This window comes from Opisthorchis viverrini, assembly GCF_000715545.1.
Source record: "Opisthorchis viverrini unplaced genomic scaffold opera_v5_268, whole genome shotgun sequence".
Lineage (NCBI taxonomy): Eukaryota > Metazoa > Platyhelminthes > Trematoda > Opisthorchiida > Opisthorchiidae > Opisthorchis > Opisthorchis viverrini.
In genome coordinates this window covers 532053-549901 of record NW_008751926.1, presented here as the reverse complement: position 1 = coordinate 549901, position 17849 = coordinate 532053, and the positions used below count along the sequence as shown (strand labels likewise).

Sequence of the window (17849 nt, the reverse complement as noted above, 5' to 3'; positions counted from 1 at the left end):
CCGACTCCTTGAAGGATGGCCCAAAATTGTCCTGACTATGTCGATCGACTGACCCACCTTTCGGGTATTCAGTCGGGTACATGGTTACCTAAAACCAGCTGGACAACTGTTGGTTAGTTGTGAACATTACGCATCGTGTATGTCGGATGCAAACCAACTGCCTTTACGAACCGGTCCGCTTTGGCCGACATTCAACACTTCTGGTTATTGCTTCAACAGTGGATAGCACGGATGATACTGAAATAAATGGAATGGCAGCTCGGCCTTCTAGGATAGTTTACAGGAGCTGGACCTGTTTTCACCTGTTAGGGAAGCTTGCGTGACCTCATCAAAGCTTTCGATACCATCAGCAATGACACGAACATAGGTTCTGCCGAAAATTGTCTTTCACAGTCAAGCTGACCAGAGGAGTTAGGAACGTAACCCGGTTGTAACTAAGGGTGCTACCTTTAGCGACCACTATGCTCTTCTCCGCGATCGGTCACTCACAAAATTAGAATTGATCAGTGATGAGCACGAGTTCGAACTGCCATCCACTCTCTGAAGTGGATCTTCACGGGTCACACCACAAAGAGATAGGGAAGTGCTTTGCCTTGATCCAGTGAAGAAAAACGTACCAATGAGCCCCCCACCGATGAGATTAAAAGATAATTCGACTGCGAATATACACTCATCTGCAAACTGATTTGGTTCTTTTGAGAGACTCACCTGGAACCCAGCTGAATCTCTCGTTTCTCCATGACGTTCTCAGGCAAGTGAGTGTGCTGCATGCACCAGGCAGCCTCATGTTTCAGTCGCCACAACATTACAAATATCGCGATACATGTATATATTCCTATTGTAATCTACTACTCATAAGGTTGCTGAAAATCCATCCACAGCCCACGACCGCTTTCGCCCTTCTTCGGGCTCATCAGGTAGGCGCAGTCCCCGGGTTTCCGTCAACCTTATGTTCTACTTGAAACCAAATTGCACGAAATTAGCGAATATATACTCATCTGCAAACTAATTTGGCTCTTTCGAGAGACTCACCTGGAACCCAGCTGAATCTCTCGTTTATGATGTTCTCAGGTAACTGAATGTGCTGCACCAGGCCGCCTCATGTTTCAGTCGCTACGATATTTGAAATATCGCCTGAGAACACCATAAACGAGAGATTCAGCTGGGTTCCAGGTGAGTCTCTCGAAAGAGCCAAATTAGTTTGCAGATGAGTATATATTCGCTAATTTCGTGCAATTTGGTTTCAAGTAGAACATAAGGTTGACGGAAACCCGGGGACTGCGCCTACCTGATGAGCCCCAAGAAGGGCGAAACCGGTCGTGGGCTGTCGATGGATTTTCAGCAAACTTATGAGTAGTACATTACAAATAATTCGACTGCATTTATAAGGACACCCCAGTATGCGGTTTTGGTAATGTATGATGGAAGGATGTATCTACTAAACGACAGATCCTGTCTGATGGAAATCGGATCATCTATCTGCCTGGCTTCAAACCCGAGGTCGGGAAATGAATTCCTGAATCCATCCCGAGATCTTGCCGTTGATCGGTGCTCATGTACAATAGCAGACCTGTACATCACCAAACCCAAATAGCACATGTCCAGGCAAAAGGAAATTGAATAGGAAAGTGAAGTTTTTCACACCAGTGTGTGTATCTGCAGCTGCCGACCAAGTTTACCACGATAGTTAGTAGATTCATGGAACGTGGTATTCATGTGCTTCCTTCTGCATCCCGATGTCCTTGCAAGCGTGGCGCCACTTCTCCATTTTGTGCCCCAAGGTAACTGTGCGTGCTTCTTTGCTTTTCCTGAGGAGGACCTTAAAGGTTCTCTTGCTCTAGGTTTTCCTCAACGCAATCGACCTACGTCAGTGGCTGCCCAATTTCTCTGACTGTGCATGGAATCTCAACTCCTCCCCACGGTGGTCCAATGATCGGTTAAGCTTCTCTACCGCATCAACCTCCAACATAATTCTCATTGTCCTGAGCGTTTTGCCGCGGTGGACTCAGTTGGTTTAGATATAGGTTGGGCTGCATATTTTACGCCATATATATTTACCTAGGTTTGTCTTTACCTAGTCTTTTCCACTAAACCTGATCGGACAGCCACCATCGCGGACCACACACAATGAGGATTTTGTGCGTACCCATACTGTGGCAAAATAATTGCGGTTTTAGCAACTCCATGCATCAGTATTTCACTTAGGACTAAAACGCACCTGAACATGCCATTGTTCTGCTCTGTGACTTCGCAACATGGTTCTAGGCGTCCCGTCACCGGTTGAGGTGACACCATCTGTGCGTCGGTATGATGGGGCTGAACAATCACCACGTTCGCCCATAACCACATGCACGCACATGCCGACCACCCTCGCTCTCAGGGTTGTGTAAACCTCGCCAATCTGTTTGAATTCCCGCTGACCAATGGTATTCTTGCAAGGCTGGAGTTTGCTTGCATTAGCAAACGCTATAAGTGTGCGACCTGAGGAAAACCTATCGAAACCATGTGTTGCAGAACCCTTTTATTTTCCGTAACTGAATGAGAAGTGTCGGTATTGAATCTAACTTGACCTTATGATAATTCCCCATTAATTTGCTTACTCGCCTACGTACGTACTTTTGATCTTCATTTGTTTTGCTTATCCGTACCTGCCACTCACCTTGCCGCAGAGGCCGTCCTTTCCGACACTTGCGTATTGTGTGAATGTGCGCTGCTGACCTACTTACCCATGCGCGTTCATGTCCCGCTTGCTGAGTTTGCCTTGGCTCGTTTTCTCATGAGTTCCGTGTTATCGCATGTTCAACGGGAATCACGAGACCGTCGGAAGGAAGGAACGACCGCAACCCACGCTACTGAGCCATCGTTCCGCTCGCCGTTGTTTGGTCTGCGAACGTTGACACTGCACTCTGCCGGTCACTGACAGACCTGTGAACTTCTTGACGTTACGAACGTGAACAACTGAAGTTTGTTGTACACATTTACTTACCCTTGTGTAAATAGTACCGTAGAATAATGAATCCAATTCTTCCTTTTGATATTCGGGATTGTCGAACCTACGCGTCACTCAAAGTTCTGTATCGGGAACGTCAACAGTCGGTAACCATTTCGACTGAGCTGATCTTGCTGCCAGTAATTACGCAGGAGTCGAACACAGTCGTGCAGCTGATTTCCACGACTGTGTTCACCGGTCTTTATCAGAATTGCTATGAACTAGCCTTGGATATTAGAAATACTTGATACATCGGACAGTTGACTGAGACTATGGGCTTTAAGTGCCCTTGATAATTGTCATATCCGCGATTTTATGTCCTGATCTTTTGCGTATTAGTGTTCTGATGTCGACCATATTCTCATTTGTTTGTCAGCCCATTTACGAAAACCCTGAATATGCGTTTACCAGTTAATATGCAGTTGTAAGCTAACGTGACTGATGTTTGCCACTAGGATTACTTAGTCTCTGAACATGAGTTTCTCTTTTCTAAGAATTTCTTTATGCTAGCTTCCGGTGCGGGGTTAGCTAACGCTCGATCAAAAGGTACCACAATTAATCTCATTTACTTCTCACTGGCCACACAGCCAAATATTACCACTCGGCTCGAGTTATTCGTATGGATCACCCTCTTGTCACAACACAAAGACGCGAATCAATGCAATTACACATAGGTGACAGTAAAACCTGATTCGATTTTGTGGTGTACAACACACACCACGTGGCCAACTATCATCATTCGTCGTTGCACTCGCACTCTGCTGGTTGTTCAAAACATTTTCACTTGAGATTTTTTCCTGAAAAAGTGGTCAGTGTTTGTTGAAAGGCCGACATGCACCGCACTAAGAATCATCATTAAATCACCTCACTAAATGCAGAGTTTCGAAGGTATGACCTTCCGCAGAGGGGCCTCGAGATACTGAATAGCAGCATGATTAGCCATCATTTAGACAGACTGAAGCCTCAACTGAAAATAACAAACTCTCCTCAGAAGAGGACCAAAATGATTTTAGTTACCTCGCAATACTAACAGATAGTTAGGAAACTTTGTTGGTCACATCCGAATGGTGGACACAACAGCAGTTTTTATTTTGACATCACACTACCCGGAAAGTTCATGAATCTTCCTCGACAGTGCAGCTATCCCATTACACTACATGCTTGACTTTTCAGCTCACAGTCACTCACTGGATCACGGAACACATTTTTTCTGCACTCACAAACTACTCACACAAAGATGACTCATCTGACACTGACTGACTACCATCCGATAAGGGTAACAACCACTCATGTGCTGGTAATCCCAAGTGCACGTACACAAATAAGAAAGCCGAACACAGTCAACACAGACTCGCGTGCGCCCGGGGAGCAGGAACTTAACCACTCTCCACAGGTCCACGGGCAATTATGGAAAACGCGTAGAAGCCGTGCTGCGGAGAAAATACGTTTCGGCCGTCCGGACTTCAATCAAGGTACTCTCACAAACGATAAGCTCCTATTTCAGCTTGCTCCACATTTCGCATTGCATTTGTTTTTATGCATTGCTACTCACCGCTGTCAACTATAGTAAAAACTTTTATTAGTATATATATATATATATCTTCTGAATTATATGGCTATCATGATTTGTGCACTAATAACAGCACACTGCTGTTTGCACCCGTCTTGGAACTCAGTAGGCGCAGCCTTAGTTTGTTTTGGACTTATTCCTGATTAATTGTGTGCACACTGAGCTTTATACGTACTTTTTCAAATTAGGTTATTAGCAATCACAGAATCATTGGGGAAACCAAATGTTTGGAAGTGCTCGTGGCTGGTGTCAGTATAAAAGAGTTTACAAAACATGCCATCTACACCCATCATGTCCTCGAACTTCTGATCGGTAATTCCTTGTTGCTTCCAACGTAGCCTCGAGCGCTGATGCTCACTGTACATGATTCATTCAGTGGTTTCCTGATGCATGGCCTTGTCGATTGATCGACTGACTATTTGGTTAACTAAGTGATCGATTGTTTGCCTAATTGGTTGCCGAGCCCTTCGGTTGCACTACTTTGTGTGAACTACAGAATTTCATTACGCTGCAATATGTTTCCGCTGCACAAGAATACTTTCATGAACATTTACCAAAAATAAATAGTAATCTCACAAGTGACCTCATGTTCGTTTGTGTTCATGAAATCAGTATAAATCTGCTTACCTTATTCGTCTACTTCCAGGTGGCAGATTTCCGCAACTTTTCTAACGTTATTTGAAATTTTAGCTAGGCGCTCTGATGAAACCGTGTTCGACATCTGTATTTAGTTCAGGTTCTAATTGACTTCCATCTAGTGTGGAATTCCTCACGCCGAATACCATTTCCAAGTGCTTTATCTGTTAAAACTTTGATTCTTTTAAATACTACATGAGTCTTCTATCAGAATTAGTGACTGGGATTGCAATGCTAGTCTAATGGGTCCACGTCTGTGAAAGGTCGATTCTTTCAAAACCAACCTCGATCGATCCTGATATGAGATGTTTCCATCAGGACTGAAATAAATTTTGCGGAAAAATTATAGGACTACCCATATTCCTCGTCATTACCATACGCCCCCGTGCATAGTTTAGTGGTTTTTAATTAGGTGAAAAATCCTGTCGGAAACCACTTCTATGCATCACAATGAAGCGTTTTGTGCACAAAACTAAATGATTGATCAACTGATGTAAAAACCCAAGAGTGAAAAATAGCTGCGGCGAATTTTCTAGATCAATCCGTGGTGACGTGTCAGCGAGTGGCATTTTGTTAATTCTTTTTTTACCTTTTGGCCTTAAAATCTTTGTAAATCACTGCCATAGTTTGTACGAGAGTGTCGGTGGCATTTTGACCGAGTTTTGCGTCAGGGAACTGCAGAACTCAATTCACGGACCGCACGCGCTTGTATCTTTACTGTCAATGGTGAAGATCGGGAATACAGATTATACGATCCTATCTCAGAAGTTACCTCATGCACTGAGGTACTCGGGTAACGGTGGATATTTGTGATGAAGCATGAATGTAGCCCAATATGCGGCATCCGGGCTCCACCAGTGTATCTGATGGAAGGTGACGGTTACTGTGTAAAATATGGAAACACTCTGCAGTGTTCGCTTACAATTGTTTAATAGATAATGAAAGTCCAGGAAAGCTCTAGCTGAAGCCTGAGAATGTTAAGTCTCCGAGAAATGTACGCACGGTCTACTTTCATGTCTAAGAACATGTGACCGCTTGTTTCGCATTTGTAAACCAATAACTTCGCAGCAAATAGCTTTTTTTCCCTTTGATTGGTAGCTAGTTGGGTTTGAACAAGTTAGGAGCTTCGATCCTTAGCCCTGCAGAGAGTTTCTAACTTCCGGGGCATTCACTGGTGGACAAGCGTCTCAAGGAGAACAGACCGATCAACCGGGTCGAATGCGCTTTGGAAATCCATACTAACTATAATTGTGGGCCGTTTATATGTATGGCGTTGTTCTAGACCCTGATATAGTGTGAGGATTTGGTCAACGCAACCCCTACCAGGCCGGAACCCCCTCGCTACTCTCGAGTCCGTATCTCACGAGCTACCGTAAGGCGACGAAACACAATTGACGCCAACAGTCCCGTTACCACCTGGGTCGAGCTGATCCCCCTGTGGTTGCCACAGTCACTGCGCGCCCCTTTTTTGAAAAAAGGGGCGTCCCCAGTTGTCTGGGACAGACTCCGTTTCCCAAATGCAAGCAAGCAAATCAGACAAGCGCTGACTGAGGACTTCACCCCCGTTTTTGAACAGTGCGGCTGGGAGTTCATCCGGACCAGGAGCTCGGTGGCGCTTGAGAGAATATATGCAGTCGTAAACCTCCGAGGCCACAGGTGGTTCCACGTTCGTCGCCCAGGGTTCTACTTCGCCTATGGACTCCAGATGAGTGCCAGCTGGTGGCTACTACATCTGTTGCTCAAAGTATTTAGCCCACCGGTCGAGACGTTCTTCTTTATTCGATATGGTTGTTCCATTCTGATGCTTGATGGTTTCACTCACAGGTGGTTCCCAGGGACCCGTCGCTGGGACCAACTGAAATACTGTTCGGGCATTACCGGCTTTCTGGACCTATTCCATTTCTTGGGCTTTCTGTGTCCACCATACTTCACGATCGGCTCGCACGCTCACTTTCACTTGACGTCTGATAACTCTTCGCGCCGGGTTATGTTCGGGACCGGCTGGGATATTTCTCCGAGAACAAATGGCGCAGCCTGAAGTCATTTGGACGCGAATACCTATAATGACTTGCACTGGCTATGTTCACTTACTCAATAAATCATGACTTCTCCTCAAAACAAACAGAGGGCATTTATGGCTAACTGCATAAATAGCTTTGGACGCTTCTTGTGTGCAACACAAACTTTACTATTTGGTTTACCCTTCAGTTGGCAACCTAGAGGAAAATTCGGGCCTTGAGAACTTCTGGAATACATTTGCCTGTTATTACGGCCATGGCTAGGTAAAACGGATAGCTGGACAAAATCAGCTTCGAAAACCTGTACCCAACAGCATGTATGAATAGTCCACAGTGAAAAATTTGTTCTCGTTTCGTGATCCTATTAGTTTTCCGATCGTTGCATCAAGGTTTTCTTCAGTTTGACCGTGAGTCCATCCGTTAGCAGTCAGAACGCTGGCTCACCCCCCCCCCTATATTTACCCATTTTTCAATTTCATGTGGTCAACCCAATCCAGTCTCCTACGCAGCCAGCCCTGTCTTACCCGCACAAGTATAGATAGGCTCAGCTTCTTCATTCGTGTTCACTATCCTGGTTACTCAGTTGCTAAGTAGGCAATTGACGGAGACTTTGATACACCGTGACTATTTCAAGATATACGGAGCGAGTCTGTTTTTTTTCAAACCCATAGGTACTGACCCGAGAATCAACCCGCTCAGTATTCGCACGATGGAATTGATTTCTCGAAAGCTACGGCATTTTCAGGCTTGCCACTTCATAGTGTTTTTGTATACGCATATGTATTTATGTATAATGTATATGTTCGTGTATTACTGAAAATTATCTACTATGGCGATTTGTTTAATTGAGCGAACCCTCAACGTCAATAAATACCACCGATCGCGATTACGTTGCCTGATATAATGAAAAATCGCGCCTTGTGGAAAATGTTGACTCACAGTGGACGAAACTTTCAGATAGTTCTCCACCCGAAAGCATTCCCTGAATATTCTAGAATCTACATGACCTTTGAAGGTGCGAAATATGCATAGGTGCATTCATGCAAACAACTTTTGGTCGATAATTCCTGTTACCAGTTAAAATTCCGTAGTCCACGTTCATTATTTGCTAAAAGTCGTGCACGTTTGATGGGAAAAAACTCAGTTTTCCATTATAGGTTGCGAATTATGCTAGGAAGACCCCGAGGTTTATCGACTAACCACATGGAGCCTGCGTCAATCATAGCTGACGCACACGACTGACATGCGGCTAGCGGTACACGATACCGGAGCGCACCCATCCATCTGCACCGGAGAAATGGCTCAAAATGGGCGTCATGAAATGTGGAGATATATTGGTCGTTTTGAAGTGTACATATGTCCTTCCGGGATGCGTGTGATCTTCTTCGTGACGAGTGTCTATTTGGCCGTTGAGGTCCTGAAATGAGGTTAGGTTATCAAAATATCACCATAAGGCGGGCGACCGACCAGTTTGTAGGAATACATACCCCGAAATGCACTTCAGCGGCTATGTTGTCGTAGCTGCCTGTTCCCACAATGCCATCCTGAGCGGTTATTTCTCATGCCTGCTTACTGCACCTCTCAAGAAATATGAAACTTACGTGAAATGCATGGGACCCCATTAACAGGCTAACTGTGTGTGATATGATACGCGGTCACTGATAGTAGTCGGCTGGTCACAGAGCACACAAAAGCCCAAGTCCGCGTTCCTAGACCGCCACCTGGGTTGAGGTGCAGTATCCTCGACCATCAACGGCAGGCCGTCAGTTGCAGACTTTGAGCCTTGACGCAGTAGGATTTGTCCCTGAACAATCAATCGCTTAAAGATGGCTGTGGCCCTCCTGGGTTCTAGCCTCTTAAGCTTATCAATCACTCGGTTCAGTTGTTTACGGAGGCCGTCAAAAGCTGTCGGCGGTGGTTTGGGAACAAGTTTAAGGGGTACACCTTTTTCTGGTAGGTTGTAGTCCGTTGGTAGATTGGGAAGCAAGCTAACAAAAAGTCAATGATGAATAGTTCTTACTGCTCGGAACGGACTGATCTCGAAATACAGAGAACAGGTGTATGCAGAGGAGTCACATCGCCTGGTAGAAAGGGCATGTGCATTATCCAGCACAGGTGTCAACAGTCTGCGAGCATCTGGGTGTTTGCACCACAGACTATAGTTTAGTTAACGTAGCTTGACTTCACCTTGTTTGTTCCAACACTATCATACGGCAGCCTCGGCGGTCGCGGCCCCAAGTGCCTCAAAACGAGAGAGCATGCATATGTTGCCATCCAACAGACCACGTTAAGAAGGTAGGCGTCACCCTCCAGGATTTGCCGTCTGTCGAAGTGGTACGATGTATGAATCTCGAATTCCCGCATGAGCCACCCGTTGTACCGGGACACGTTAAGAAGGTAGGGCTCTAACGTGTCGGAGTGGTGCACCCGGTCTTTAAGACGGCCGTTCGCATTCCCCACACGGTTGTTGGTCACATTACCGAAATGAGCCATTCCTGACTGTTCGTGTATAGCGCATTTTCGAGTGATGTACAACCAGCGGGCTGTCTTCGGTTAGCTGACGACTAACTGGAAGCCGGTCATACAAAAACTTTGACAACTTGTGGTTGTGTTCAAGAAAATAAGAGGTGACTGCCAGTTCGTTCCTTTGCCTCCGTGGGCAAAACCGCACTGGACAGCTGGTGATTCGCGTACTTTTTTTATTAGAAAATACACTCGGCCTACTAGCTTCTTTTGATTCCCCGGCTTTCCGTTGGTCTTGGAGGCCGTCTGCTGCATTTGTAGTACACCCATTCGTAACGCAGAACAGTGTTGGTGCTTCGATTACTGGATGAACGCACAAATACCACAAAGTTATCCTTCATGTATTGATTTAGGGCCTTCTCAAATGCCGTGAAGGATGAAGACGATACAGCCACAAATTTCTCAACGAATGCTTGTGAAGCCACTTCCGAAACCATAGCACACCACGTCGAATATGCGCCAAAAATTTCGAAAGGATATTAATTAAAACAAATCGCAAAAAAGTGATGGCAGATAGGGGTGATTTTTGGACTGAGCACATATGCGAAGAAGTGCAACATTTTGACGTTAAAGTTTTTATTTCACCCACAATGGCTTTGCAGAAAAATGCATTGTGCTTCCAAGGTGCGCCGAAAATCAAGCTTGCTTACAACCAACTCGACGCAGAAGCCCCCTGAATCACATCTTCAGACTCCCATTATCCTCACCTGTGCGTAGGCGGCTCTTGCTCCTTTCGATCAGCTGGGGAGCAAGCATGAATGGAGCGGCCTAAACTGTGTCAGTCGAATATGACGAGTGCGGGTGGCGTTCCCCCTACCGTCTTTAGTTTACATCCACTATGTCACGATAATGTCCGACAAAACCATGATAAAGAAACAGTGGTGAATTATGCAGGGAAGAAATATAGCTTTTGGGCATGGATGATTGAAGATGGGTGCTTGTTTTTACTCAACTGCTTGGTTTACTCTTTCACTGGAGTTTCAGGTCGAAATTGAAGCTTCAAGAACTGTGGCATCAAAAATGACACTCATTGGAACTACCAGGCACAACAAACCACTGGATTACAAGGCAAACGCGTCATTAGGACAGGGAAAATATGTACTCGACAGCCGACACCAAACTTGTTTGCCATCCCATGTTTTAAATAATTCAGTGAAGTCCCAGTGTTTGCATCGAAGTAACCATGTGGAGTGCAATGGAATCTCTAGGAGATAGTCGTGCGCAGAGTGTTATCTTCTCGCCACCCCTGATTGATAACCCTGGGAACGTCATGCGTTAATTACACTATTCATACCTGGTGAGAATCAGTGGTCTACGTAAATTATTGTCAAAAATTTTTCTACCGCATGCCTGAATCCGATTACTATGATTGGCTAGTATCGGTTTGTAATCAGTATTACTTGCGACAACAGATGTTAGGACTCGTTTGCGCAGTTGTCTCATCTGTTTCAGCCCTAATCACTTTGTCTAGATCACATGTTGCCTTGGGCGTGTTCAGCTACATACCCCATTTGCGAGCTATTCAACATAAGCGGTACCCTCTACGTGCTATTCACAGTCCTTTTTTCCGATGCTTACCACTAAAAAATCCCTGTTGCTGACTGCCGAACAGTAAAGCCTATTTGCATAATAATGCCTAATATACATATTTCTTTCCTCAGCCAGGCAGTTACAATACTGACAGATTAGATAGTTTTGTTCGCACTTTCGAATTCACCTTATTGTAAGTGTTGGTTGCTATAGTGCCGTTCCGTTCACTGCTTCCCAATCAATATATCTCTGTCCCTATAGCTTTACTTCCCCTACAGAGGGCCGTGGGATTCACTGGGTATGACTACCACCCTATGGAGTCCACGAAAATCTAAAGTTTGCTTCCCGAGAACTCAAGATTTGGAGGCTTTCCAAGACGAACCTCCATCTTTTCACTTAGAAGAAATAAGGCTGCTAATTTTTCTGCACAAGAACTTTCGCCATAAAGGACTAGTATCATCGGGTACTTTTTTTTTTACCAACTTCCACACAGATATTACCCACATCCGTTCATATTCATTATGAGTATGCAACTCAAGTTTTACAATGCTGGCCAAGAGGTTATCAAGGAACATTCAATGTGCCTCAGTAACGGATTACTGAGCTGTTGAAGGACAGCCTAACTTGCACCTGAAACACCTAAGCTTATACTTCGGCATTAGTTGAGTTTCAGCAGTCTAAACCTGATTCAGTAAAATAATCCTTGAAATAGCCCTTAAAGCCTTTATGCAGAACTAATTTCCGAGCCCTCTAGTTCATCAGGTTAGACTGCCAAACGAACCTGTTTTTCTAGGAGGTAGGTCAATCTTGGACTGCCTACCATCTTCCATAACTTCATTTCTATCACCTGTCACCTATTATGAACACCCGCATTATCGTATAGTACTATTTATTGCTATTTACTTATTTTTGTGATTAAGCATGTCCGTACTTTTAAAAGCCACTTTGCCATTCCTTTCGAAATTCGCTTTTGGCAATGTATTTTCGTAGTTGCACCCAGAACGCCTGTAATCGATGGAGAACTGTATCCAGTGTGTACCACTGCTGGCATCAACGTGGAATATGCCACGGAATTCATTTCCCTGTCAACTTCTGCGGAATGATCCGAATCCCCTATTGAAATTTCTCTGGCACCCTCTTCTCACTCAAAAAATGTAAATGAGTCTAGTGTGTTCTTGTACTTTTGAGTTCTGTGGAACAGTGTTTTTATAACTGCTAACGTACATATCGTTGCCCAAGTCAATGTTTGTCTGAAACCGACACGGTAATAACCAGTTGCTTATCCCTCCCATCTGGATAGGCATATGAAATTACATGGGTTTTTCGGTACAAACTAATTGCCCTGTCCAGTGGGTATATCACCACTAACTGAGCATCCAGACTATCGGCATCCTACCCAATGATAACTCAATTCAGCGATGCCACGGTGTGGTGGATGTGCTATGAATGCTGCTCTATCTCTGGTAAGTAACTTGGTTATTGGTACGCACGTAACAAGATAACAAGCACTAACCAAACTTAACTTTTAAGTAGACTTCTTTGCATAAAGGAAACTACTCACACAGTTGCTGAAAACTCTTAGACAGCCCACGGCCGGTTTCGCCCTACTTGGGGCTCATTAGGTAGGCCTACATGCAACACATTCAGTTGAGGAACATTATAAACGAGAGATTCACTTGAGTCTCCCGTGGAAACCAAATCGATTTGCAAATGAGTGTATATGTCGAACACTTCTTTGCAGTTAAGAATTTGTTGCACCTTTGCGTTGATCAGCGATTTAATCTTTTTGGTACTCAATCGGTGCAAGGCTTGCTGCCTTTAGCCACGAAATTACCTGAGTCGTTTTCCATCCAATCATTTAAAACACATTTTTGCGAAAGTACACTTCAGCAAATCTTTCTCGAATTGCGTCATCAATACATGAAGAGTTTGTCGCATTTCCGAAAGCATGGCAAAATCATTGGGAAGACAATGTCCAGTAATTAGGTCACGGATCGATACAGCTGGAGCGACAGAGGCGTCGGGCTACAGTGAGCTATTACTGGCGCAGGACGGTGTGTTTGCCGATCTATGTCGAACTTGAAACGTAAGGTTGTCGTTCAGGGATCATTATTTTTTCATCACAACAGTCGATTTTTAAGGAGGCCTACAGAAAGAAAGTTCTAACGTTTCAACACTCATGGTAAAGTTGTGGTTTGTTTCCGAAAAACAGCTACAGGAGCGCTTTCATTCTTATTGGGATTCACCAAATAGACATGGCATTTTCGGTCTGTTTCTTGCAGAAAAAACATCCATATTGCAGAGTTGTTCGGACACCGATCACTATTGTTTTGGTCGTCCAGTTAAATCCAAAACAACGTTTAATAGTTGTCAAATCCTTCGCGATTCCACGGCTGCAACAAGCAAAACTCCATCACCAGGATAACCAGTTTGGACTTTAACCGATACTCGATACAGGATGGTGAAAACGGTGTAACACATTCGTGGTGAGCAGAAATTTCATTTGGGATTGGAAACAGCAAAACGTTTGGTAGCCACACCAACAAGATCCAAATGAACAACAATGCTTGTTTTGGTCCGTGAAGCATATAAACAAAGACTGTGATAATCATGTTGCTACCACTACAGGTAGGCGTCAATGCCACAATAAACTTAGTATGTTTGTGTACAGTTTATGTGCAGTCCGTTTTTTCGAATCTTCGGAGTCCTAGGTTGTTAATGCGAGTAGTCACGGAAACGCTGATACCGTGATAGATTTACGGGTCAAAGTGATTAAGGATACTAAGATTACGGTCGTTGCGTAGGTCATTAAAATGGTTGGTCACGAGTTCAGCTGCCGCTAGCGGTATTCTTGTAGAAAACGAATGAAGTGGTAAAATTCATGTTTGTCTAGCGATGAATAGGCGAGACTATCTAGTTTACAGTAAGTGGCTTGTTTTAACATTCGCGTCTGGTGTAGACAAGCAATCTGGATTGTCAAAAACACCTAAATACCGACATCAGCAGCGGTAGCAGTCGTAGAGAATCGCATATCTAACGCACGATCGGGTTGAGTCAGTTAGATGATTCCTGATGCGTTAGAGATATTGTTTACCTGCTAAAATTAGGAATGCGATTGCGTTGGCACGCTCTGAGTGGTCAGGTTACCCCCAGATTGTTGGACAACTAGGCGAGTAGCAGTCACTTTTGCTTGAACTTTCTTAGTGGTTACTTCTAACATTTTCCAAGCATCAGATGATATCACATTTGAAAAGGAGGCGACAAATCTCTGAAACCGAGATTCTGGGCGTTATAAGTCGAGTTTAATGGGGCGCAAAAGTCACTGTAGTGGATTGGAAAACGATTTCATAGCAGAAAGTGGAGTCACGTTGGAATATGAGTTTGAGGGGAAATTTTTTCACGTTAATTGTGAGCACACATTTATTTGCTGGTTTATGTGAATTCCGCCAGAATCAATTTCAAAGAAATATCTCCGTGATTTGAGACAGGCATTGCAGCGATGAGTGAATGTGTCACTGTACTCGCATCAATGTACTAACTTCAACATGGAAAGCTTTCCAAACCGAAAAAAAAATCAGGAAGTCCGAACGCTAACTAAAGGTAACCCAGTGCCGGAATCAGCTTGTGGAGTGTTCTCGCTCGTTGGAACATCTCGCAAATTCTCTCCACTAGTATCTTCCACGAGAAACAGTAGGCCGAACTGCACTGCTGCAATTAATGCGTAGATAATGACAGATATACCGTGCCCGATAGTGCTGTCAAGCTGATTCACAACTGGGGAAAGTCCTCCACCTAACCTTCCAAATCCATTGATTATACCCATGCTACGCGTCCTTGTTAACGAAGGGAACAGCTCTGCCAGATACGTCGATAGCATTACGAGACTGGCAGAATACAGTATTAGAGCCAAATTACAGCAAGTGTTTAGCACAGTATCGGTCACAGGTTTCCAGACAAACGTATACACTCCACCGATCGACAGGGATATACATGTTATTGCCATACAGAGGACCAGAGGCAGTCGACGAAATTTGTAGAAGCGATACGCCAAAGAAGCGATGATTGGTCCAGGGATTGATGTGAGTGAGTTGATCAGAACAACGATATACACACTATCTCTAATCATTCTGGCGTAAAGAATTACACCAAACAGTGTAAGAATCTGGGTGCTTGCTAGAAAAACCCCTGTAATTAAAGTCTTGAGGTGCCGACGGTCGATTGAACATGATTTCAGATTTCGCCAGATATTTGACTTGGAGCGCTTGGTGCTTTTATTCATTGGAACTTCATTTGCGGACGCCATGAACTTACCCAACAAAATTTCTAGGTGTGCGGATTTGTTCTGCTGTTTCCGCCAAACCCGATTGTAGCGTAGTCCAGTTTGCAAGACGCGAACTGCGTCCACTTGTCTGTTTTGTGAATTCAACCATCGAGGTGATTCCGGTAGGACACAGAAAAAACAAAGGCTTAGGAGACAGGGTGAAATCAACACAGCGTTTAATAGTCTCCAGTTCGGAACGAAGTATGCAAATCCAGCCGCAAGCGCTCTGTGGAAGAAAAATGCACCCAGTACTATTGTAGAACTAAAATAACCTCTGTACTTAGCCAAAGTAATCTCTAGCGGGAGAATGCGAAGCACAGCTGCTCTTCCGGTGTCGGTTATTGCAGTGAATATCCGCGCAAAATTGTAAACATGTTGATTGGGTGCTAGGGAAACGATTATTCCAGCAACAATCTCCAACAAGGAGAATACGATTGCGGTGGGTCTTCTCCCATATTTGTCCCCAAACCATCCACCAAAAAGGTAACCGAAAAACATTCCTATCATATATAGTGAGGTCCCCAAAGGAGCCAACCACTTTTGCGAACATACTAAATCAAACTCAGCGACCACTGAGCTTGGATACTGAAACTGAGTGCTCTCATACACATATCCGTAAGAACAGGCTTCCGTTTGTGTGTCATTCTCCACAGTCGGATGATTAATTAAATTTTGCACCACCTGAAGATTTTTCCAATCATAAACATATCTGGAACACGTAGATGGTGGACCGACGATTTTAGATGCGTTTTCAAATGAAATATTACTTTCTATAAAGAGGTCTTCAATCTCAGGCTCCATTCGGCAACGTACATTTGGTTCAGCGTTCACAAACACCGGAAGAAGTGCCATGTTTGGTCCTGACAAAACTATCAGCGATACAATTAGCCACTGCCAAATTCCACACGCACCAGTCTGTTTTTCCAGCAGTTCATCGACATTAAGTTCTTCAATTGGTGAAACTTCGATTTCAGGCTTTGTTGATGATATAGAATCTGTGACATCTTGTGCATCTTCAGCAGCTTGAACCGCCATTCCAAGTAATGTGATGTATTTGGAACTGTTGCGGCAGCCAAACGCAAAGACTCGAGTGTCTTTGTCTGCGCAAACTACTGTCTAGATGGTCAAGGCCGTCTCGCGCTGGTAAGCGTCAATTCGATTGGACGATAATATTGTCCAATCCCGGTGGAATTCGTGCCTGCATGTCACGTGAACATCGCACTGGACTGATCAGCCGCCCGTGACCGGGGTACGAGAGTTTTGTGATGTGCGCACTGCTGATGATTCCTAACGAGAATGAAACTGCTGTACTGTGCTTCTGGGCTTTTCGCCATGGATTGGCTTCCCATAGGGGATGAAATCTCCATTACCGTTAAGAGTCCTTTGTCACAGGAGGCTCATTCCCATAGTCATTTAATGGGGTTTTCAAGCTGTATGCTCTAATCTATGAAAAAAAACTTGACGGAATGATGTTAACCAATAGATAAAACTCAAGGTTTCGTGAACAGACTTATTAATCTTCACTTAGATCCTATCTGATGAGAACGTTGACGATTACAGAGAGAGCTTTTTTGAGCCGAAAAACTGAATCCGTCAGTCTCCTGGTTTAACTAGCGCTGAGTCGCTTGATTTCTCTTATCTAGTGAGAGACAGGATGCGGGGATTACTAACGAAAACTTTGATTCACAGTTCGAATGTTACCATCATTATAGAGGTACAAGCTTAATATACGGTTGTGGGAAGGAAGCCAATTCGACATCGAGCATTTTTAATGTCCAATAAATTACAGGCTCCTGTTTTAACCTCCCGGTGAACAACTCCGATTTTACCTAAGGAGACAACCTGAACTCCGGCCAGTCAAACGTTTAGCAGTTTCAACTGACCTCTCTTTGCACTGATTTGGTGTCACATCCATCCCTACCCATGGTTCAACCGTGTTTATTAGCGCAGGCAGAACCGAATGGAGGTAATCATTCAATATTAGAACAAAATAACTGGAGCACATTAGACAGGTAAAGACGCTCAGTTTGAAACACCATGGTCGTGATCTTCTCTCTTGCAGCTAGAGAAATAACTGGGACAGTTGGTGGGAACTGCGCACTAATGGATAATGCTTCCTTAGTTGTTATCTCTATGTGTGTAGGTTGGAAGTTTGACTAGAGAGAGAGAGAGAGAGAGAGAGAGAGAGAGAGAGAGAGAGAGAGAGAGCGATCTTGCTGTGACTCACGTTAGTCTGCAAAACTCGCCGCCTATAAGATTTTG

The 17849-nt window shown here is 44.3% G+C and overlaps 2 protein-coding genes across 2 annotated transcripts in view; one reads left to right on the top strand and one right to left on the bottom strand.

The window, feature by feature from the left end:
* T265_09331 (hypothetical protein) overlaps positions 1–17849 on the top strand; it is a gene marked incomplete at both ends in the record, with an annotated part of 33179 nt that overhangs the window by 4695 nt on the left and 10635 nt on the right. The gene's annotated exons all lie outside the window — the stretch shown is intronic.
* Positions 14841–16622, bottom strand: T265_09330 (hypothetical protein; the record flags this gene model as incomplete). The annotated part of the gene is made up of 1 exon (XM_009175363.1): positions 14841–16622. The coding sequence occupies one exon, from the start codon at positions 16620–16622 to the stop codon at positions 14841–14843; it is 1782 nt and encodes a 593-aa protein (XP_009173627.1).